Source organism: Lytechinus pictus, chromosome 9 (assembly GCF_037042905.1).
Source record: "Lytechinus pictus isolate F3 Inbred chromosome 9, Lp3.0, whole genome shotgun sequence".
Classification (NCBI taxonomy): Eukaryota; Metazoa; Echinodermata; class Echinoidea; order Temnopleuroida; family Toxopneustidae; genus Lytechinus; species Lytechinus pictus.
Window position 1 is genome coordinate 18,859,856 of NC_087253.1, and position 25,493 is coordinate 18,885,348.

At 36.3% G+C, this 25,493-nt stretch overlaps 2 protein-coding genes across 2 annotated transcripts in view; both read left to right on the plus strand.

The window, feature by feature from the left end:
* The first annotated feature begins 1,772 nt into the window (after positions 1-1,772).
* On the plus strand, positions 1,773-4,361 carry LOC135155429 (uncharacterized). The gene is made up of 4 exons (XM_064104379.1): positions 1,773-1,999; positions 2,680-2,867; positions 3,623-3,824; positions 4,075-4,361. The coding sequence occupies exons 1-4, from the start codon at positions 1,915-1,917 to the stop codon at positions 4,359-4,361; spliced, it is 762 nt and encodes a 253-aa protein (XP_063960449.1). The 5' UTR covers positions 1,773-1,914.
* Positions 4,086-25,493, plus strand: part of LOC129267607 (G-protein coupled receptor GRL101-like) — a 43,807-nt gene continuing 22,399 nt past the window's right edge. The window contains exons 1-12 of the mRNA XM_064104861.1: positions 4,086-4,343; positions 4,652-4,838; positions 5,775-5,996; positions 6,607-6,685; positions 9,064-9,236; positions 9,768-9,821; positions 11,053-11,181; positions 12,287-12,406; positions 13,607-13,729; positions 23,130-23,243; positions 24,706-24,858; positions 25,009-25,131. Of these exons, the coding sequence (XP_063960931.1) occupies positions 4,670-4,838; positions 5,775-5,996; positions 6,607-6,685; positions 9,064-9,236; positions 9,768-9,821; positions 11,053-11,181; positions 12,287-12,406; positions 13,607-13,729; positions 23,130-23,243; positions 24,706-24,858; positions 25,009-25,131 (1,459 nt within the window). The 5' untranslated portion in view covers positions 4,086-4,343; positions 4,652-4,669. The remainder of the gene's footprint in view (positions 4,344-4,651; positions 4,839-5,774; positions 5,997-6,606; positions 6,686-9,063; positions 9,237-9,767; positions 9,822-11,052; positions 11,182-12,286; positions 12,407-13,606; positions 13,730-23,129; positions 23,244-24,705; positions 24,859-25,008; positions 25,132-25,493) is intronic.

A 25,493-nucleotide genomic window follows, 5' to 3' on the forward strand; every position in this document is an offset into this window, starting at 1 on the left:
TCACAGGCTAGCATTCAAACTCACTCAATACTCCGTTTTGTTGACGATCAGCCATGCATTCAGTGTTTTGTTAACCATGCGATAGCTTCTGTGGGAAACCGGTGAAAACACGTTTATTTAATGAAATTATGGAAATACAAGCGTTGTTTCGAGGGAACATAACTTTTTTACTTCTTTTGTGATTAAGGTATCAAATAAAAGAGCAAATATTGAACTTTTTAGGCATGTGATTTTCTTTTTTAAATTAAAAAAAACCCCGCCAAATGAGTTTTTTGCATCCTTTCTTCAAATGGTTTTTGCTCACTCATGCGTGAAAGAGGAGATTCTAAGCTTTACATTGATAGGTCATTTGTCTATTGTTTTTGTGATTAAGTTATGATAAATCATCGCTTAATCTCGGTTTCGTTTTTTTGGGACGCACTGTATATTGGGTATTATCTTTTTATCATTCATGTTCATTTATTCAACATCAGAATATGAACTGCTGAATCTGGATGATCTATGGGAAGTCAATAGTCTGAGCAATGAACGGTCACCGATTGAGCAAGTGATCACTTCCTCCTATGGATTTATTGAATTCTTTGGTTACGCACCCTGGTTTGGAACCAACATAGCAACAACTACAACCATCAAGATCTTCACTGAGAGACCCAACACAAGCATCAGGCAAGATTACAGCATATGCCATTGTGCCTATTCAATTCAATTCATTTATTTTCCTCTTTCAATCCTTTTACATTTACAATGATAGTTCAAATTACATATGTACAGCAAATAACCGTTAAATCAATTTTCGTACAATATAATAAGAGCATATAATAAAAAGCGAATTCTAAAAAGCAGAGCTTGTCGGCGAAGACCCCCTTTTCTTAAAAAATTATATGAATTATAAAAATGAAATTAAAAAATAAATCAAATTAAATTTAGGATTAGTGGTTAGCCAAGTGTGTCAGCTTAAAGTGTTGGAATACCCGCACAATAAAAACGAAATATCATAGAGGTGTTTTGGGTGGATAAGTGTCCGGACTTTGAACCACAAGATCCATGATTCAAACTCCACCGCAGCATCCGCATCTTATGATAACACATTATCCACTACTTTCAATCCAGGTGAGTACATTTTAGGAAGAAATGCCTTGAATGCTCTAGTACCTCAGTTGATTAGCGTGCTAAGGTCTAGGTAAGAATATGGAGCACTGAAAAGCACTGCTTCCATTCATCCACTGAGCATTGGCGTAAAGAGCCAAATAATTTCAGAGGGCACGACAAAATTTTTTACAGGTCCCTAGTGAGCAAACTGAGCGAGAATTTTCTCTTTTTTTTCTTTTAATAATGAAAATCTAATCTTGTATTATATTTTGACATTACTATTTTGAAAATTAGATCAAATCTTACACTTTTCCTTTCGTATTTTCTCACTTTCTTTGTCTGTTTCTTTTTCTGTCTTGGTCCCCAGTATGTCCATCTGTACGCCAGTGCAACTGATAAATTTGATAAATGATTTGGTAAAGCGCCTTCTCATTCCGAATATAAAGGGTTCCCTTATTTGCTCAACTAGATGCATATAATAGCCAGCGAGCAAACAAACAGTCAACGTTCACGAACAAAATAAAAAGGATTCAAGAACACTATATGATCGGTGCATATTATTATTATTATCATCATCATCACCATCTTCATCATCATCATTATCATCACCATCTTTATTATCTTCATTATCATCATCATTACATTATCATTAATCTTTGCTGGCTTTTTGTCTCATCCAGATTGACATTCCACCACATATCATTGCGACAAAGTGAAGATGCATGCATCGATAAGTTTGAAATCAATCTGGGTGCGAGCAGAGGAAACTGGAGTCTGATATGCGGTGAGGTTGAAGAGGAACTTGTTCTGATCCCCAATGGTAACATGGTGGAGATGTTGATCCGACTCGGTGAGATCAAAAGCGATATGATCAAGGAGATTGGATTCAGTCTAACTTATGAAGCGATCGGTGAGTTATACCCCTCTTTGAGCAATGGAAATTTCACGTGGAAGGTTGCCTGGAGGCCTCCCTCCCCCACCTCCCCTCTCCACTCCCCGCTTCCTACCGCCCCTCATCCACCCTTAATCACTTCCATGAAATCCACTGTAACATTCTTTAGCTCGTGGTCTTCATCTGAACGAGTTGGTATGTGCATCACCTAATTTGTCTCTGTATTCTAACCTGTCTTCTGTGTGCAGTCAGTTATGTGAGTGTGTGTGGGTGTGTGGGTACATGTTTGAGGTTGCGAGTGAGGGTGTGTGTGTTTGTGACAAAATAAATAATCCGCGCGTTTTCTAATACATGTGTGAGCAACGGTGACCTCCAAGTGCAGGGAAGAATAAGGATCAGTGAGATCCCATGAAAAGTGTAGTGTTTAAGTGAGGTCTCTAATCACTTTGAACTAGAGGCATGTTGATTAATGCCTGATGTTGAACTTGTGCCGTTGACCAATCTCTATGGCGTGATTAAATGCGCAACTTGCGTGCGTGTGTTACGAAATCACAAAGCGCTGATAAAATCGATGTTCGCAATAAACCCGAAAGATTTGATATCACTTACTAATGACGTGGATTTACTCATTCTGATGAATATATCTGCAGCAGTATAGTTGTAAGACTATATTCTTTAAATTCTTGATCCTTATCCAGATTGCACCTACGAAACCTGTTCTACGGGCTGTGGGATTGGGACTACATTAATAACCTCGGATGACATGATTCAGACTTCACCGTTCCCATCCCAGTTTCAGCCATACAGCTATTGTTTTTACGATATTACTCCGCCATCTGATGACAATCGGACCCTTTATGTAGTTTTGGAATTTCTAGAGTACCGCGTAAGGATCATTATTCGTTTCTAACATTTTAAATGTTTGGGTTTTTTTTGCCAAGAGATGGCACTAGATGCCAAATTTTAGCGACTGAATTAACACTCAAGAATAATCACTCAAGACCACTACACTGTTGCAATATTTATTTCTAATGCAATAATGTATTTCTACCCCGCTTTCTAAATGGTCTGGTACTCAGGGGCCGATTGCACGAAAGGGTCTTTCCAAGGACCGTCTTTCGTGTCGCCCGTCTTTTATGATGCGCTGTATGCGGGATATTTCTGAAATGTATGATAGACAAATAAAATTTGTTAGCTAGCATTTAAATCAATTTGTATACAATTCATGATATATCACATCATTTTATAAACAAAGATTTTGTTTACTTTAACGGATGAATAAAATATGTTTGCAGGTAATTTATTTAAAATGTGTTTCACATGGCGCATCATAATAAATGGGTGACACGAAAGACGGTTCTTGCAAAGATCCTTTCGTGCAATCGGCCCCTGGTATCCCGCCAAATCTTTTCAAAAACGTAAGAGGAACGTTTACTTTGTCCACATTTGCACGTTTATTAAATTGATTCAGAACTCCGGATTTACAAAGATAAAGCGTCATGCCCAAACTATCGAATAAATCTGCATTTGTGGTATATTATATGATAAATGTTCAGCGTGTAGGGTTAGAATAAAGTCGTGTATAAGTGTTTTTCCCTATTAAATAAGTCCGATTGTTTCGTTTGTCGCTTTGTCATATAGATGTATAGTAATGGAAGGTTCTGTGAGGACTCAGTGATGCTTGAGGGCAGGTCGGCGTTCAACCCTTTTGATACGCAACGGGTCTTTCAATGTGACGTCACTCCACCCCTTCAGGTCACAACGTGGAATAGGATGAGAGTGATCGTGAAGACTGGGCTGCAGTCGACTTCTGAAGGATTCATCGCAATGTATCGATTTTCGGGTAATATTAGTAACTAAACACAATGATCGATTTATGTAGATTAATAGGATGTTGTTGCTGACGATGATTTTGGGGGAGGATTATGTTACTGTCATTCTTTTTTCTTTTTTTAAGTCGAACGTCTAAAAAGAAGGCGATCTCAGGGTGCAACTTTTTTTGGATATGACCTGCCTGCCGATGGAACCCATGACTTCTACCACAAAGACACCATCCTCTGTTTATTACCAGTCATTTTCTCTCTCTTTCATAGAGAAGCCTGGCTGTAGTGTTGGATACGATGTATACTTAGGACCTGTAGAACGCTCTGGGTATGAGGTCGAATGCAGGGAGCCGTCCGGTGTACTCGCCTCGGTGAACTACCCATCCTACGAAGACTCCACGAATAGTTGGGTCATCACTACCGGAAGTAATACCTACATCGTGGTCAACAATATCATTTTAGAACTGAAAGAGAGTGAAAGCCATGTGCAATCACAAATAGATCCTAATCAATGCCGAAGTTTCCTGAGGATCAGTGAGGTAGGTCTGTGCTTTTAATTCTTGCGTTTCTTAGTAAATGAAACACAAATCTTTTACTTCTCCATGTGATTCGACAACCTTTTTTTTTCAAAAGAGGATGCCCATCGGGAGTGAAAAATCAAACCTTGAATAAATCTTCGAATGATTATAATGATAAAAGTATTTATAATAGTATGAAATCATAGCACTCTCTTTGAAATCGGTCTGACAACTCCTCCGTCATATAAACTTAATTTTCTAAGGCATTGGATCTCCGAAACACAAGAAATACAATCGAGGAAGTATAACTCGTTTGTTTGTTTTATCAGAAGGATGACCTTGGTGATATGGAGGAAACTGAGTATTGTCCGGTCATTAATCCGATAAAAGGGGAACTGGAAACCAGAAAAAATCGTCTGGAAATCAGTATGCATCTTGACATTGGAGATCAGGGAAAATTCTATGCAGAATACCAAAGTCGACATTTTCCAGGCGTTACGGACAAATCTCAACCAGGTATCTATATATTTATTAAAATAAGTTTCAACGGGATAAAAGTTTCCAAATGCGGGACAAAAGTGTAATAATTCCCACCTTTTTCTAAGAGTACATAAACTTCGTTTCCTTCATAATGCTCATTTTCTCGACTTATTATTATCAAGAATATTTTAGACCAAGTGAATAAATTCAAGCATGGTAGATTAGGAAGAGTAGAGCGTAAAGCTTGTCAGAAATAATATTATCTAACCTCATGCATTAGTCTACTTTCAGACTCATCCCTTATCACAAATTTTTTATATCTTAACAACTTTTGGTTTCCATTTGCACTCAGGTTTGGTAAATGAATATTGTGCAGTAGTATTATTCAATATTCTGATGATCAGGCAGCAGCATCATTAAAAACTTTCCGATTCTCGAAACGTTGGTATGATGTTGATCATCAATAAGGGCTTAATTTTGTTAGGCCTATTTCTATAAATGGAGAGTTGCTACTTGCTAATAGTCTGAAGATCAGGCGTCCATTATACAAAGACCCTACGATTATCGTAGCATTGCGATGACCAGATAGATGGTGGTGGCCAGCTATCAATTAAGGCTTTAAAGACAATTGGAAAGGTTTGTGCAAAGCTGATTGATATGTAAATTGCAAAGCTAATGGAGAAAGTAGTTACAAAGCTTATTGCAAAACTAATTACAATGCTAATTGCAAAGCTAATTGAGCAAAATTAATGATTGCAAAGCTAATGGAGAAAGTACTTGCAAATCTTATTGCAAAACTAATTACAATGCTATTGCAAAGCTAATTGAGCAAAATTAATAATTGCAAAGCTAATAGAGCAAGTAGTTACAAAGCTAATTGTAAAACCAATTACAAAGCTCATTGCAAGCGGGGAATTGCAACGCTAATTTCAAAACTAATATGATTGCATAATCTTTGGTTCATCCTCACAGGTTATATTTGCCAAGACGGCTGGGATAGATACTTAAATTTCTGTTACCAGATGATCTCAGCTGAATCGGAAGTCACGTGGCATGAGGCAGAAGAGGCGTGTAAAGATAAAGGGGAGGGGTCCCATCTTGTCAGTATCAAGGGAACAGGTGGAATGGACTTTGTTCATCATAAGCTTACCTCTGGTTGGCTGTTGGAGGAGGAATATAACTGGGTATATATAGGTATGATAACTCACGTTTGACAATGGGGGATTTCAAGTCGGTGTTGAAACGTTATGTTGGTTTTGTGACAACACCAACAGTTTAATATTTAGGTTTTCTTTATTTTCTTTGTTTAGACCAGTGGTCTTTTACTTAATGTTTTGTAAATTCACCAAAGACCTCTGTTTTCTTGTGTGGTTGAAGCTTGAAGGGGGAGTGAACTGTTTGTGATCTCTCATTCATTGTGTGTATTAAAAAGCTAGTCTTAAAATATACCTTTTGAGATGAATATTAATACTTCAGATAAAAAATCAAGCTATGCCTCATTTGCATAGAGAAACTAAAATGCTTTAAGAGGAAAATTAATTACTTGTTTACCGACTTGGAAACATAATTATTGTGATATAAGTGCATTGAGTAATAGAGTCGTGCTTTATCATTTAAATGGGCCTAAAGTACAAGACTACATTCCTCAGAATGTTGCATTATGGGTTAGAAACATGGCCAGATTTGGTTGGTTAAGGACTTGAGATGGCTGCTGGTTCGTATCGGCTTTAAATAAAGTCTAAAATTTATTTTTACCAAAAAATAGTAATACAACTCATCATACATGTATTTTACTTTATAAAAGGTCTTAAGCGGATCGACGATGAAGGCAAATTCCGTTGGTCGGATGGTTCTCCAATGTCCTTTACTTCATGGTATAGATCGTAAGTATTTTACCATCAATTGCAAAATGGTTTCTTTCGACAATTGTAAATTGTATAATCTGTATCTCTTAAGGATTGTGCGATTGCAATGTACCGAATGTAAGCAGTTACGTTGTATGATCGTCATATAATGAAGATATGAAAGTAGTAATATTCTACACTAATGACTGAACACATTAATATAGTCATCCAGTGTGATCGTTTTCTACTGAAGTTAGTTATCACCCAGCATGATCGCTATTTACTAAAAATAATAAAGTAGTCATCCTGTGTGATCGTTATCTACTGAAGATCTTAAAATAGTCATCGTGTATGATTGTTATTTACCGAAGATATTAAAGTAGTCATCGTGTATGATTGTTTTCTACTGAAGATATGAAAGTAGTCATCGTGTATGATCGTTTTCTACTGAAGATATTAAAGTAGTCATCGTGTGTGATCGTTATCCACTGAAGATAGTAAAGTAGTCATCGTGTTTGATCGTCATCTACTGAAGATATTAAAGTAGTCATCGTGTATGATCGTTTTCTACTGAATATATTAAAGTAGTCGTCGTGTATGATTGCTATTTACTGAATATATTAAAGTAGTCATCGTGTATGATCGTTTTCTACTGAAGATATTAAAGTTTTCGTTGTGTACGATCGTTCTCTGCTGAAGATATTAAATTAGTCATCGTGTGTGATCGGTATCCACTGACTGAAGATAGTAAAGTAGTCATCGTGTTTGATCGTCATCTACTGAAGATATTAAAGTAGTCATCGTGTATGATTGTTATTTACTGAATATATTAAAGTAGTCATCGTGTGTGATTGGTATCCACTGACTGAAGTTAGTAAAGTAGTCATCGTGTTTGATCGTCATCTACTGAAGATATTAAAGTAGTCATCGTGTACGATTGTTATTTACTGAATATATTAAAGTAGTCATCGTGTGTGATCGTTATCCACTGAAGATAGTGAAGTAGTCATCGTGTATGATCGTTTTCTACTGAAGATATCAAAGTTTTCGTTGTGTACGATCGTTCTCTGCTGAAGATATTAAAGTAGTCATCGTGTATGATTGTTATTTACTGAAGATATTAAAGTAGTCATCATGTATGATCGTTTTCTACCGAAGATATTAAAGTAGTCATCGTGTATGATCGTTTTCTACTGAAGATATGAAAGTAGTCATCGTGTATGATTGCTATTTACTGAATATATTAAAGTAGTCATCGTGTATGATCGTTTTCTACTGAAGATATTAAAGTAGTCATCGTGTGTGATCGTTTTCTACTGAAGATATTAAAGTATTCGTTGTGTACGATCGTTCTCTGCTGAAAGTAGTCATCGTGTGTGATCGTTATCCACTGAAGATAGTAAAGTAGTCATCGTGTTTGATCGTCATCTACTGAAGATATTAAAGTAGTCATCGTGTATGATCGTTATCCACTGAAGATATGAAAGTAGTCATCGTGTATGATTGCTATTTACTGAATATATTAAAGTAGTCATCATGTATGATCGTTTTCTACTGAAGATATTAAAGTAGTCATCGTGTATGATCATTCTCTACTGAAGATATTAAAGTAGTATTTGTGTATGATTGTTGTTTACTGAAGATATTAATGTAGCCATCGTGTATAATCGTTATCCACTGAAGATATTAAAGTAGTCATCGTGTATGATCGTTTTCTACTGAAGATATTAAAGTTTTCGTTGTGTACGATCGATCTCTGCTGAAGATATTAAAGTAGTCATCGTGTGTGTTTGTTATCCACTGAAGATAGTAAAGAAGTCATCGTGTTTGATCGTCATCTACTGAAGATATTAAAGTAGTCATCGTGTATGATCGTTTTCTACTGAAGATATTAAAGTAGTCTTTGTGTATGATTGGTATTTACTGAAGATATTAATGTAGCCATCGTATATAATCGTTTTCTACTGAAGATATTATAGTAGTCATCGTGTATGATCGTTATTTAATGAAGATATGAAAGTAGTCTAAAGAAATCACAAACGTCACCTTGTAGGATCGATATTTCAGAAGATAAGAAAATAGTCACTTTGTGTGGTCGTTATAAAATGAAGATTTGAAAAAAGTCACCTTGTTTGCATCTAGTGAAGATATTACAATATTCATTGTGTTGATTACCGGCGAAGAGGAGAGCAAACCACAGTAACTGAACTAACCGATGCACTAGAAATACTGGTAAAATATAAGATGAAGACAATTAGATGACAATAAAAGATATGACAATGAAGTTTAAGGTAAGAAAAATATCAATGTAAAAAGGGAAATTGAATACTCAATAAAGACAAACATTTAAAAGATATTTAAAAGAATCAGTGTAGAAAGAAAAATATTAAATCGTAAGGGAATTGATTTTATTTTAGTTTTGTTTTCAGTACGTCGAACGAAGTACATAGCCAGCCCGATGGCAGTGAACTAGAAGAATGCACAATGATCATTATGACACGGGTCAATTCCGTTGCCCAGTGGCATGATGTGACTTGCTCCCGACCTAGCACCAGACATTACATTTGCAAACAACCGGCAGTCAATAATGGTAAAAATGGAATGGAAATTTAGGAGTGATGTGGTTGTTGATGATGATGATGATGAGGGTAATGATTATGATAAGAAGAAGAAGGAGGAGAAGAAAAGGAAGAAGATGAAGAAGAAGAAGAAAAAGAATATGCTTATGATGATAATATTAATGATGATAAAGATAATATTGATTGTGGGGAGGCTGTGACGGTGTGTGAAAGCGGTTGTGCCTGTCAGGAGCAATGCTGTGGTATCATTCAACATGATCTTATTTATCTTATGATACATTTCTTTTTCATCTGTATGAATATGTACTGTATTTGAATATTTCTTTATCATGTTTACTTTACATTTTGTTATGTTTCTACTTGTAAATGTAAACAGTCACACATTTCAGTCTTTGACTGTTTGTGATTGTATTTTGATAGTTTTATCGCAATAAAATCCAATATATGATCAGAAACCGAATGTTTTCACAATAAGTTATGAAATATTTTTGTTTTATTTTGAATGATTACAGATTTTCGTTTATCTCTTTAAAACATTACAGTGACAGGGGAAGTCTTTCACACGGATAACTACACGGTAGTTTACAATAAGCCAGGTAGGTGAAAATCTGGTGATCCTGGATGTACATTATATGGTTTGAGATGATAGAGTAAAATCAGTCAAACAAAAACATTGAAAATGCCATCAAAATTGGACGAAGAATATCAAGATAAAAAAACTCTCTTTTTTTATTTTCTTATTTTAGTGAATCGTTGGTATGCATTTCTTTATACATATGGAATGAGCGAACCAATGATGTTGTATCCCCACTTATTCTTTCATATTTTATTACATGAAATGATGTTGATTCAAGTTATATCCCCAAGAATGTAAAAGAGGATTGACTACTAATTTACCTTGTAAAATAATCATTGTCTGAACATACTTGTTGCAAGCTACACATGTTTTTACACACACCAATGAAAATATAAAGTAATTGTTATTCCATGTAAAAGAATTAGAAAAGGGAAAGCGGGGAGATCACATCAGCCTACCTCATGCATATTCAAGACGTCATGCACAACTATTTTCACAAAATATTGCCGAACTTTAACCTTTAAACGTGCATTTTTTTCTATGAACGTTTGATGTAATTTTCAGCGTCTCGCTCATTGAATTTTCTGTTTAGATATTAATATTTTCAGCCTCGAGTACCCCATTTTGTGTTGTATATTTTTTCCTTTATGTAATTGTAACCTAACCCCCCTTTGTGGGTGATCAGTTTGTTCCTTTTCATCAAAATATGCAAAGGCCTATAGCCCAAAAGTGATGATGTAACAAAACCCTTTTTGCATTTCAGTGTTTTATTTTATACCAAAGCTCGACGTGGCATGATTAAAAAAACACACACAACTCAAGTTTGGTGGGAATCAGTTAATGGATGCCCAATACGGCAGAGGTGGCTTCACTGAAGTTAATGTGTTATTCATGGTTCATAACATTTAGAACCAGACCAAGAATACATTGATTTTTTAATAGCAATAATTATGTCTTTATGAGGCCATATCCTGAGGCCACATGGACCGATTCCCACCAAATCTGGATTATGGAGCTATTTTATCATGCTCTAAACAGAAAATATGGTCTAAAAATGCTAGAATGCAAATATTGAAAATTGATGACGTCACACTTCCGTTCGGTACTCTAGTACCGAAACATAACAACACGAACAAAACACACTGAACTAGAAATATTTCTAGTTCAGTGACAAAACAGCACTGTTCTTTGTTAACGCCCTCTACGTCAGTTGATTCAAGCATGGTACCGTATTGTTATTTTCTATATAGATGAAGATACATCTTGTCCGCCATCACTATATATGTGCACAGATGGGGAGTACTATATCCAACGAATTTTCGTTTGCGACGGCATCGACCACTGCTATGACGGGTCGGATGAGTTGGATTGTAAAGCACGTAAGTCATAGCCCACTAGCCCCTCTCAGGTCCCATGTCTGCAAAGCTGTCGACAAGTGTAATATCATTATGATCTAGCGACTGATTTATAGCATACTGTGTAAACTAATAACAATACAGTAGGCCTATAAAAAAAATTCTATTCGCTATCATATGAATAAAAAATATTTAATGCTTTATTAGATGCCATTTCAGCATTCATTGTAGCATATGTTTAGTAATTTTTAATTGAATGAGCCAGCGCCAATGAATATTTTAGCAGAAATATGACATGATATAAATGCTGTGGATCATCATTGTCATTACTTACCATAAAGGAATGATACATGCACTTTCGGGGCATGATTTGAAACCGAAAACAAGGTTTGTAAGACTATGTTAATAAGAATACAATAATTTTAATAATAATAATAACAGTGATCATTAACTTTACTACTATTATTTCCATCATTACTATTATTATTATCATTACTATTAGTACTAGTATTATTATTATCAATATTATCATTATGATAATTATTGTAGGACGCATTATTCAGATGTTTCAAAGCGCGGGCTGGGCTGACAAATTAATAAAAACAATGAATTCATTAATGACAAAAACTATATATCATTCTAGTAGTGAAAATGGATGAGTTTTAATTAACGATTTGATAATGTCAACACAGGGAGCATGTTAGATATGGGTTAACAATCTGTTCCAGAAGGCGGGAGCATTTATCGCATTACCGTACAATCACCTTAATTGGGTCTCGACGTCTTGGGAAGACTACATAATAGCGTATTTCAGCATCCACTTCTCAGACACTTTCTGCAACATTCAGAATCTGTTGAAAATGCCCGTCAATTCACAATGGATAGATAAGAGGTCATTGTCGAAAGTTGGTGGACCGGGACAGCACTGCGTCTTAAGATTCGGTCCTGACGAAAAATTGTTAATATGTCGTTTGTCTCGAGTCCAGGATGACACTGCTGTTTTGATTCACCGATTTTCGACAAAGGCTGCTTTGTTTTGAAGGGCTTTGACAAACTATTTTCTGTGTTATAGAATGCGACTGCGAAGTGATTACTAAAATCCCCTAATAACAGTCTATTTTCTTCGCAGATGATGATGATGAATGTCCGAAAGATTTCTTCAGGTGCACCGAAGGACAGTGTATATCGACTTCATTCCTGTGTGATAACATAAATCATTGTGAAGACAACTCGGACGAACTGGGATGCCGTAAGATTGATAAGTTCATTATTTTTTTATACCAAAGTTATTAAAAAAAAAACATTTCAAAACTTACTCTGATCTTGTCTACACTGGAAAACGCGTAGAAAATATGTTATTGTGCATTATGCTTAGTAAAAAATAGCAATATTATAATTGATGTAATTCTCATTATCATCATATAATCACTTTTACAATCATACTACCGCTACTAATGCAACTAATGGCTGCAGTTCATACTATGCTTCCGTTGTTCTATTACTGTTACAGATATCAGACACATACCTATTATAGTACAAACATACACAATTACACACGCCCCGACAAACACACACATATAGCGGTTAAGGCACCGGTGTTAAAAACTGGGGGCTCAGGTTCCATTCCCGGCAGAGACATTTTTCACCAATTTTTCCAAAGGGCAGTTAGCTCTGAGGAACCTTGATTTAAGCTTTTCCTACCATTGTTCTCTTCATTCATTTCTTTACAACATATATACTGTATATATATATATATTAAGGAGGCAAAGTGGTAATGCATTGTAGTTAGTTCCAACAGTTTATTTTGAATTCCAAATTTTCGACGTTAAACCTACGTCTTCTTCAGGGATACAATAAAGCTCACAGTCATCCCTGAAGAAGACGTATGTTTAACGTCGAAATTTGGAATTCAAAATAAACTGTTGGAACTAAGTACAATGCATTACCACTTTGCCTCATTAATATCATCTATGTCCAACACACGGAATGTAATATCGTTATATATATATATATATATATATATATATATATATATATATATATATATATATATATATATATATATATATATATATATATATACATACATACAAACATATATGATTGTAATGATGATGATTTTCTTTGCATTATTTATTGTTGATAGATAGGATTAAATATGATCATTTCATTGATTTTATTGGAAATAGAATTGTCTCATCAAAATCTTTTATATCTTTTTATCAACTAGTGAACCTTTGATGAAGGCCCAAATGACGATATTTTGATTCATTGTTCTTTGATATTGTATGAATGACTAGATTTAAAATTAAACCAGTTCAATAATGATAAGATTAATATTACTTAGGGTCAATGATTACAAAAAAATTCATTCTTTATAGCCAAATAATTAATGTATAGGATATCATACTACCAAGTAAAGAATATACATTTTTTTTTTTCAATCTAGACTACGCGCCATGCCGTGAGGATGAAGTACCTTGTGAGTTTGATCGTAATATATGTATCGCGAGCACAAAAATATGTGATCTGATACAAGACTGCCCTTATGAAACAGATGAGACTGACTGTGGTAAGTGACCTAGGGGTATTGCAAGAAAATATTTGCGATCAATTGCAAATTGATAGATCAACGTTGGCTTTAGAAAATTAGATTAAACTTCTTGTTTCAAGGAGCAAATTAGCAATCAATCACTAATTTGCGATTAACTGCAAGACATATTGTGGCGTGTGAATACGTCGAAACTAAACAAAACCCAAGAATCAGACAGAGTCTAGTGTGTCGATGTGTGCACAATGAGACTGATTCAATGTCATTGGGCTCGTATCACGAAATTAAAGAAAGTTAACAACTATTCATGGGTGGATCCAGCCTTCGCCAATAGGGGGGGGGGCCCAGAATTTTTTTTCAGCCGTATTTTCCCCGATCGGTCGCTCGAAGATAATTTTTTTGTTCTTTGAAGGGGTAGTCCTAATAGTCGCTTTTTAGCTTTATTCTTATTAATCAACATAAATATATGATATCATAATCCTTATTTATATAATGCGAGCGCGAAGCCCGAGCTAATTTTTTTGGAAATCTTATGTATTTTTCCTAAAATTTGAACATTCTGTGCAATATTTGTTATCCTGTAAAAGATGAGTATGCAACTATATAATTACTACGAACGCGAAGCGCGAGCAGAATTGAACTGATGCAAAGGTACCTGTTAAAGATTGTATGCAGTTAGCCATGAAGACGTTACATGTTTTAAAAATCAAATAATGCGAGCGAAGCTCGAGCTGAAATTTTTTGACATTTTTACCCGAAGAATGGTAATTCTAAGCACTTTTTGTAACTTAAACAGAAGAGGTATATAACTAAACATTCAATGCGAGCGCGAAGCGTGAGCGGAAATTTCGAGATTTAGGCCTACTGAACGAGACACTCTATTCATTTTTGTAAATCATGAAAAGGATGAGTAATTGGGGATCTTCCTTAAATTAATAATGCGAGTGCAAAGCGCGAGCGGAAAATTTTCATATGCGTTTTGAACTGATCAAAAAGGTACCTGTTAAGGACTGCCACTTAGCCATGGAGACGTTACGTATTTCAACAATCAAATCATGCGAGCGCGAAGCGCGAGCTTAAATTTTTTTGACATTTCTACATAAAGAATGGAAAATTTTAATCATTTTTTATAATCGTGAACAACATAGCTATACAACTTAACAATTGATGCGAGCGCGAATCGTGAGCGGGAAAAAAAATCAAGATTTAGACCTAAAAACGTGACACTCTATTCATGTTTTGTAAATCATGAAAAGAATGAGTAATAGGGGATTAATAATGAGAGCACAAAGCGCGAGCAGAAAATTTTTGATATTGTGATCTGAAACTGGATAATGATAATGTCCTTAGGACATGTCATCATATGAAAAAGAAAACTGTCTTCCTATTCCTCTTGCTAAGCTCGAGATGAAGCAAAAGGGACAATTCAATTATTGAATTAATATCGTATTCATTAATGCCTAATGAGGGCGCGAAATCTGATGATATGATGTCCTGAAAACTGGACATTTCAATCACTTTTGTAATTATAACTAGAATGCATCAGTTAATATATTATTAACCGTTAATGCGAGCGCAAAGCCAAAATTTTTATATATTGTCATGAAAAGGGGATTTTAAGTAATTTGTTGTATAATCAATATACAATGCGTATCCCAAAAAAGTTTACACTTAGAAAAAACTCTGTAAAATGATAAATTTGTAATATGCTGAAGATTTTTCCACATTTTAACATTGGTACAGATCCATTTAAGCAAATGACGATATAACTGTCGAAAAATATTTCCGCTTGAGTGAGCACCACTTACTTTTGAAAAGTTAGTGAAAAATGATTTGCGCAGAACTTTGAAATAGTTATGCGAATAAAAGTATACCTTAATAATGAAGAACATGTGGAATTTAGCTAGTAGAATCGATTTGAAGATATATTTTACCTTTTTAAACTTGTTTCCTTGCCCAAAACACTTTGAAGAGTGCATTGCGCCCCACCCCACTCCCCCACACACCGAGGCCATCGTGACGATATTTGCTTCACACCATGTACACTGAGCTGTGATTTACATGAAACGGCTTAGGCTTGATTTTCATTTTGTTAATCATTGTCAAGCTTGGGAAAAGTGTGGAGAAACAAGTATTAAATGAACAATGAAATGTAAACCCACTTTAAATGATAAAAACTTAGTGAAAAAATGCTGGAGATGTCTGATATAAACTTTTGTTCAAATTCAGTTATGTCCTCAGATCCAGCTGGCAGAAAAAGGGTAAAGGTTGTGCTTACTAAATGTTGAAATTTCAATTTGGGTGGAAAAATTGTTCCAAAATGCTTGAATGTATTTATTTTATTTCAATTGACTAAAAGCGCAAGGGAAATGTTTGAGAAATGTTTCGCAGGGTAAGTTTGATTTCGCCCTATCCCCTTAACACAGCGTGAAAACCAGCATTTCTGCGCAAACAGATTTCTGCGAGCTTTACAAAAAATGGACAGTGCTCACTCAAATGTAACATTCTGTCAAAACTTTTATATTCATTGGATAGATGAGACCCAAACCCAAAATTATATGTGAAAAAATTACCCACATGTTGTATATTTTTTAATTCCCAGGGCTTTTTCAAAGTGTAGATATTTTTTGATACGCACTGTAGAGACATACATAACTCGCCAATCAAAATGCGAGCGTGCAGCGCTAGCTGATACGTTTTGACGATCGGACCTGAAAAGGGATATTTTGACAACTTTATGGAATACACGAAAATAATAGGTACCTGATAAATCAAAAGTTTGCGAGCGCGCAGCGCGACGGAAAATGTTGATATTCAGACCATAAAACTTCTTACCATAATTTTTACAGAGCACTTTTTAAAAATCAATTTGTAAATCACACAAAATAATTAATGAAAGTTCGATTTCCGAGATGAAATATGTTTTGTATATTATATATTGATATTTAAACTCCATATAAAACAAGATATGTAAATCACCTAAAATGCAATGAGAGCGCAAAGCGCGAGCGAAAATTTTATTTAGTGACATTAAAGATTTTCTTATTATTTTCCAAGTCTTCCCCTCATCTTATTTTATTCAGTCGTCTTCTTCCTCTTTTTTCCCCCTTCTTTTTTCTCCTCTCTCTTCCCTTCTTTTTTCTTTTTTTTTTCTTTCCCCTTTTTTTTATATTTTTTTTGCTCCGCCAATAGGGGGGGCTGGGCCCCTCGGCCCCCCTCCTGGATCCGCCTATGACTATTGACAAGCGTCACGCTTCCCAGGACTGGACAAAAAAGCAATACGCCCTCAATCGGTAAATTCAAATCTAAATAAAATCGATTTACAAAATGAAACAAAGAGAGTCATCATAAATTAGAAATTACTAAAAACTTCATCCTATGTTTTTACACGACATCCCGGCCCCCTTAAATAAGAAGCCTTTCGGAACATAACAATTCATTCTTTTACGAAATCAAAATTACATAAAAACTCACTATATTCATCATGAATTCCTATATTAACAACTGTTTTATTTGCAATTAACAACTATTTGCAATTAACAACTTGTACCTTTGAAATATTCTTTTATCAAAAACCAAAATTCACAACTTCAGTTGATTAACTAGGCCTTAACCTATCTTAAACATTTTATATTTTCACAATGAAGAGCACCTTTTAACCAACTGCATTCACTAACCAATAATTTTCAGCATTCCTAAGAACAGATGAAAAGTACCAAATCCAGAATAGCATTACGTACACTGCAATGACTGTATATCAAATATTCTTCTTAACGTCACCATGTTAACAACACCAAGTTAAGATCCTCCAACTTTCCTTGCCTGAAAAAGCATCGTTTTGGTAAACATTTGACACAAAAAAGGAAACTGATTCCTAACTATAATTTCATACACCAGGAATGACACTGTAAAATGTTCAATCAAAACGACGTCTTCCTTCTGGCTTAGGAAAATAGGACATCTGTAACACTATGAGAAAATTGCGTTGCTAAACATTCAATCATAAAACTGACTGCTTCTAAACACATTCATTTTTTTTGCACACTACAATATATATAAATAGATTGTGATATGATGGTACCAAGGTTCCTGTTTTACAAGTGAGGTAAATATTCTCTTGACTAGCATTTAACTCCAAGTCCTCTTCGAGACATCCGATCTGCCACTGTTGGTGGCAACTGTAGCTTCCTGTCTAACAAAAGTAAGAGCTTCGAATTCACGTCTTCATCATCATTGACCTCATGTGATTCTCTTGTTGGGGGCCTTCTGCTGACGATACCCGCGATCTTGGAGAAGGGCTCTATCAGACCTTCATCTTTCTCAGGAGCTGCATCAAGAACCTCTTTAGCATATGATTCTTCTAGCAAAGACTTCTGCCCTTCCTTGTAGTTTATAGCATGTAGACAATCATCCTTATCCAGTCGAGTCTTCAGGGAGTCTAGTCTGCTTGTCACTTGAAGGTAATTTGGCAGATCCTGAGTTAGCATCTGAGATGGAAGTTGGCAATTATCATCATCTCTGTCAACTCCAACAAACTTAAAAGTTTGATGAGGTTCGACTCCCAGCGGTATGTTTCCTGCAGCAGAAATGAAGTTAGATGAAGCTCGATGATTCAGTAGATTGCATCCATTTTCTAGTGGTTCATTTAACGTCCACCCAAGTGCTGTCCTGATGGCATAGACTTCACCTGGAGCACCTGCTCTGATTTCCAGTGGCATCAGAGCTTCGGGTACATCCTGTCCAATAAGCAAAGCTACCTCATTTCCTGTTGTCACTGGGAGATCAATACCAGAAAGATGTTGATATCTGGAGATATCTTCTTCAGTGGCCATGTTCACTGCACTGATATTCAAGCTTGGACGTGTAAGGAACTCAGCATCTATCTTCTTGCTTGATGTACAAGAAGACCCTTTTACACTCAGCTTCACTTCTTCGCATTCCATGGTGTGGTTAGGAGCTTCTAGTGTAGATACTGTTACGATCTTCGTTCTTCCCTTTGTCTGGATCTTCTCTGTTAATTCCTGTAGACAAAATGAGTTTGTGGAACCAGAATCCAGCAAGGCAAAGGTCTCAATAGTTCCTCCTACTTCACCTGGGACACTAACGGTGACCGGTACTATCGGAAGAGCGATTCTGCTAACTCCGGCCCCCATAGCGCCACAGCTGGAATGGGACGATACATCGCTGTCAGTTTGAGTAGACGCGTCACTTGCACTGAGAAGTGTAGGGCGCTGTGGAGATTATGTCATCATCCTTCTCCCAGTATGTAGGAACTTTGTGTGTCTTTGATCGCATCCTCTAACAGAGCAGGTTCTGTTGATGTTGCATCTAGAAGAAATATGGCCAGGTAAGAGGCAATTGAAACATGCCTGTTCTTGAAGGCAAAATCAAAGCGGTCATCAGGATTCAAGTTCTTGAACTCCTGACAGCCAAAAAGATCATGGCTGGCATTACACATGATGCAGTTCTGAGTTGATGGATTGGCTGAAGTAGTAAATACGCTCACCTGACCTCTACCTGACATGGTTCTCACTTTATCAGTACTTCCGCTCTTTGGTCCTCCAGTAAGAAGTGCACCAAATACAGGATCATTGAGCTCATCTGCTGCATCAGTGATAAAGTCAACTGCATCTTGGATGGTAGGCTGTCTTCCAATATCTCTAATGGATTTCACATGACGTACCCAGCAGCTCTTCAGGTGAAATGGCAAACGTTCAATGATCTTTACCAATTCACTCCTACAGCTTAACTCTCGGAGCATTCCTATTGCCATCAAGGTTTCTCCACAGGTCTTAAGCTGATCAGCGAAATCCCTCAGCTGTTTTGGATCATTTTTATGACTGGTCCTTCTGTGATCTTCTTGATCCAGGCATCACAGATCTTGAAGGCATTTCCAAAACAATCAGTCAGTAGCGTTCTTGCATGTAAGTATCCATCATCTGGATTCATCATTAGACAGCAATGGATGATGTCTTTGGCAGCTCCACTACACAGATGATATAACTTGAGTAGCTTGGTGTTATTGTCCAATGAAAAACTTCCAATAACGCTGTCAAATGACCGCATGAATTCATAAAAATTCAGAGGGTTACCATCAAAGAACATAATGTTGGCAGTGGAAATGGTGATAGCTTCCAACAGCTGCTATTGTTGTTTCTGTCCTTGCTGTAAGTGATGGAAAATGTCAGAATGCATCTTACCCATCATCTTATCACTTTCTTTGGTTGAATAATTGTCACATGTTGGTGTAATTTTGGTCTTAGCCGGCATTGTCGAATTGTCCTTGGAAATTTCAAGCCTAGAAGGTTCCTCAGTCATGTCCCGTTCTAAAGGATCAGTCTTCCCTTTGACTTGACATTTAACTGTTTTTTTTTATAAACAGCTTCTTCTGCCTCTGCTACCTTCAATTTCATTTTAAGAAGAAATTCAGCTTCCCTTTGTTTTAACTTGATTTCCTCAAGCTCAAGCTCTTGTTGCTCTTGCAAAGCCATGACTTCTGCTTCTAAGGCAGCTCTCCTAGCCCTAGCTCGAAGCCTCCAACTAGCTGACTTGGTACTGCTACTACCCAGATGCGTCGATCCTGGGGGGCAGGGGGGGGCGATCGCCCCACCAATGAAAATATTGGGGGGAAAACATATAGTTTTGCCCCCCCAATAATTCCGCATGTGCAACTAAAAAAAATAAGATTGTAATGCTACACTGAAATCATCTAGCGAGATTGAGATACCAACTCAATTTTGATTTAAAATCGTGCTCAAAATGTCTGCTTTTCAGATTGGAATATAAAAATTTTCAGCTCGCGCTTCGCACTCGCATCATTTCTGTGAAACCCATACTTTTCATGATTAAATAGGTGAATAGAATGTCCCGTTTTCAGTTCTAAACCTCAAAAGAACTCCCGCTTCGATTTGCAATAATCTTTTGTTGGATGTATATTTTCTGATGTTTCTCTGAAGGGTAGTGAGTGGGTACGCGACCTCGGTGTGATGATCGACAATAAACTTACTCTTCAACATCATATCAAGCATATTTGCAGGTCTGCGTCATACGGTATTTTCAAAATTGGGAAGATTAGGAAACTACTTGACCGACCCACAACTGCCAAACTAACACATGCATTTGTTTCCTGTCACCTAGATTATTGTAACGCAATATTTTCTAACCTCCCTCGTACATACCTACTTCCACTTCAACGGGTTCAAAACTCTGCTGCTAGACTGGTCTCTCTCTGTAGGAAATCTGAGCATATTACCCCAATCCTGCGTTCTCTCCACTGGCTCCCCATACATCATCGTATATCTTTCAAAGTCCTCCTCCTTACCTACAAAATTCTGAATGGTCAATCCCCCAAATATCTCACAGATCTCATTTCTTTACGTTCTAGCACCTCCTCAAGACCCCTCCGTTCATCATTTACATTGCAGTTAACTCCTGGACCGCGCACTTCTACAAAATATGGTGACCGGGCTTTTTCTTCTATTGCCCCTTCTCTTTGGAACAAGTTACCCTCTTACATGCATAGTGCCAAGTCCGTCAGTCAGTTTAAGGCCCTGCTCAAAACATACCTTTTCAATCAATGAATCCCAGTTGTGGGTCGGTCATTGGAGGTGCACACCAGTTTTAATCTGTTAGTATTTTTTTTTTCTTTTTTCATGATTTTGTTTTGTCACACCTTGTGTTAATATGCCCATTTAATATTTTTTTCCCCCATGTAAAGTTAAATTCAGAACACAGTGCGCTTAGAAACGCCCGTATTAAGCGCCCTATAAATGTTTGTATTATTATTATTATTATGTATATCTTGTTCTTTATTAAAAGCGTCCATTAAACTGTCTTTTTTTTCCAGATCGAAATATCAAAATTGTTCTTCTAGATACCAATCTTAATCATTGGTACCAAAAATGCTTAAAATATTAAGCTTTCAGGTCAGAATATAAAGAAATTTCAGCTTGCTCTCTAGTGAGATACATGTATCTATCCTCCTCATGATTTACTACAAACAAACCTAAACAGGTACATTTTTCCTGTTTTCATGTCATACTAAAAAATTTCAGCTCGCGCTTCGCGCTCGCATTGTTGGAGAGGGTGAGATATGTGTCTCTTTCTCATGAGTCATATATATGTATATATATATATATATGCAAAATTAATATATAAAATATAGGCCTATGTGTGTGTGGGTGAGTTTGTTCGTTTTGTGTGATCAAGCGCCTTTGGAACATTGATTCATGATTTTGCCCCCCCCCCCCCCCAATCTGAAAAATGGATCGACGCCCCTGCTACTACCCCTCTGACTCACAGAGTCTTCCGGGCCTGATGTCATCTCTGTTCATAAAGTCATTGTGCATCTTGACACTGTCCATCTTTACAGAATCCTCCGACTTGCTATTGACATTAAAGGTGGCTTCTTCATCTATGCTGCCTTCCATTGCAGTGACGTACTTAAAGGAGGATGACACTCTCAAGACACTCATGCTGACATTGAACTGTAGATGTGGCGTGTGATATGTCGAAACTTAACAAAACCCAAGAATCAGACCGAGTCTAGTGTGTTGATGTGTGCACAATGAGACTGATTCAATGTCATTGGGTTCGTATCACAAAATTAAAGAAATTTAACAACTATTGACAAGCGACACGCTTCCCAGGACTGGACAAAAAAGCAATACGCCCTCAATCGGTAAATTCAAATCTAAATAAAATCGATTTACAAAATGAAACAAGGAGAGTCATCATAAATTAGAAATTACTAAAAACTTCATCCTGTACACGACACATATGATTGATTTAGGGACCAAAAATTGACTTGCAATTGATCGCAAGTTAGTGCAACACCCCACTAGAATCCCTGTGCAAATGATCGATATGTGTGTATCGCGATCACAAAGATAGCAAAAGACTGCCCCTGTGGAACAAATGAGATTGACTGAGGTAATAAGTGACCTGGGTCCCGTAACACAACGCTTCGCGATTAATCGTAGAAAAATGTACTACGACCATTGCTAAGCTTTGTGTTACGGGGCCCTGGTCAGCATTTTGAATTGAAAACACGTGTAATGTTTTTGATTCGTCAGTCATTTAGCAATTGATCGTTAATCCTTCATTAATCCTTGTGTTACGGAGCTCAGGATTCCCCTTAAAAACGATACAAAGGCGTGATATAATACCCCGCCCCCCCCCCCCCAAAAAAAAAAAAAAAAACCTTTAGAGCTTGAGTCCGGATGCAATGATCGTGTTTCTAAATGTTGGTGACCGAGCACAGCGAGCGAACAAAACAATCATGCATTTTCAAGGTTGTAATTAGGTTTGGCCATTTAAATAAGTGTATGAGGTACATAGTGCCTAGCAATGAGATCAACCTCCTTTCTCTCTTTATCCCACTCTCCACCCCCCCCCCCTCTCTCTCTCTCTGTCGCCTTAGACGAGGAGCCTTCTTTATTTCCATGTTACTCAGGGAGAATGTTACCAAAAAGCGCCGTTTGTGATGGGATGGTTGATTGCATCGGTAGCTCGTACGAAGATGAATTAAAATGCGGTAAGTTCTTCAATTAATTTCAAATAATGGAGATGATTCTAAGCCACTTTAGTATATACTCATACACTGCAAAAACTCAGGTGTTGATTTAACACCTGCCCGGAATTTATATGTCCACAAGTGTTAAACAACACCAGTTTCGTTTTGTTCTAACACCAGATAGTTGTTTATACAACACCAATTTGTATTAAAACAGCATCGGTTTGATTCCAAACTGGTGTTGTTTCAATACTTCTCTGGTGTGGACATATATAGATTCCGGGCTGGTGTTAAATCAACACCGGAGTTTTTGCAGTGGTTCAAACTGCCTAGCATTTATACATCAGTAGAACTAAAATAAGAATAATAAGTATGAACATGGGGACATTACCTGGTGGGTTCTTCATAAAGCTGTTCATAAGTTAAAGGGGAATCCAATCCAAATAAAAACTTGCTTTTATAAGAAAAAGAAAAATCAGACAAGTTGATAGGTGAAAACTTGAACAATATTGGACAAACAACAAGAAAGTTATGAATTTTTAAAAGTTGTAAATATTGGTAATCACTGTACTCATGGAGACTTCAAATTGGCCGCATATGGGATGTCATGGTGATGTAAGGCAAGGACTACTCTTTCATGTACTCCAATACATATTGTGGCTAAAATGTCATTTTTCCCAAAAGTTTTATTTCAAATTGTATTTTTTTTTCATGATGACATTAAACAATATATTACCTGGGTTATATTTAGATTACTGCCCAAGGGGAATGGGTACTTAGGAGAAAACCACAAATCCCTGATATTTAAGTTCATGGCCTATGGGAAAGTTGTCCTTGCCCCTTGTCATAATTTACTTACCCAGTTGCCAATTTGAAATCTACATACTATTAGTGATCTCAATTTTGAAGCAGCTATAACTTTCTTATTGCTTGTCCAATTTCTTTCAAACTTTCACCATTCTCTTTAATTTATTTTTCTCCTTCTCAACACAACATGTTATGGCCAAGGCTGGATTCTAAGAATGACTAGTGAGCCTTTCTTACGCGCTAAATAATCACCGATGAACATGAATATCATTTCCCACAAGAAAGGATCATTGGTCATTGTTAAAGTCACTCTTAACTTACGAACAACTTTATGAAATGGCCCCCTTAATAAAATGGAGAATATCTTTTTAAAAATGTGTTCACAAATTTGATGAAATAATAATTTATTCAGATTATGTTCATAAGAATAAATGTATGACTGGATTACAAACTCAATGTTTTCATGATAAATCAAATTTCCTGTGATCCTTACAGAAGTAGAAAAAGATAAAATCAGCAGTAGTTGGTTCGAGAAGTAAATGAAATGAATTTTAAAAATATATTTTCTCATAACAATTGATGACAGGCTATGAATAAAATTTCATGGACATTTCGGAATTTTGATTGTTAAGTTGTCAGCGAATACGTTTCCATTTCACCACTTCTTTCATTTCAGATTATAACGAGCCAAATTACACTTGCGATCCGGAAACAGAACTTCAATGCGACAATGGAAAGTGTGTTGACCTAAAGACGAAATGTCTGTATGACGTGGACAGGTTGGGGTTCATCATTGGCTGCCGTGATGTGTCACATCTTCAAGATTGTTGTAAGTACTAGACTCAATGATATTTCTAAAAGCACTACAACATTATAGTTATAGTTAGATCTTTGTCACTATTATGTTCAACATGCAATATAATCATATTGACAATTCCTTTTATATCTCATTCTTCTCTCATTTTTGTTTTCTTGTCAGCGGACTTTGTTTGCCCTCCATATACCTTCGGATGTCCGTTATCGTATTGTATTCCACTGCGCATGCGCTGTAATGGAATCAAGGATTGCCCAAACGGCCAGGACGAGTTGGAATGCGATCAAGGTTTGTATGGTATGGTTAACTACCCTATACACTTTACTCAAGGAACGGATTTTGCAAACGGCACATAAGGCAATTCTGTTACGTGTCACTCACGGAGTCGGGTGATCCAGCAGTCCAACGGTTTAACTTGACATAGTTTCACTTTTTTCAAATTTTTGGCTGAAAAGTTCAAATAGTCGACATAGACATTCTAACAGTAACAATATTGATTGATTAGATATGTGATTATGTTGATTGCGAAGACAGCACTGTTGATCATGATAGACTTGATATTTATTATAACAAGGATAGTAATAATAAAAATTGAGTAATAGTTGCGTTAATTCTATTACTTTAAAAACCCCATTCCACAGAGACCAAGA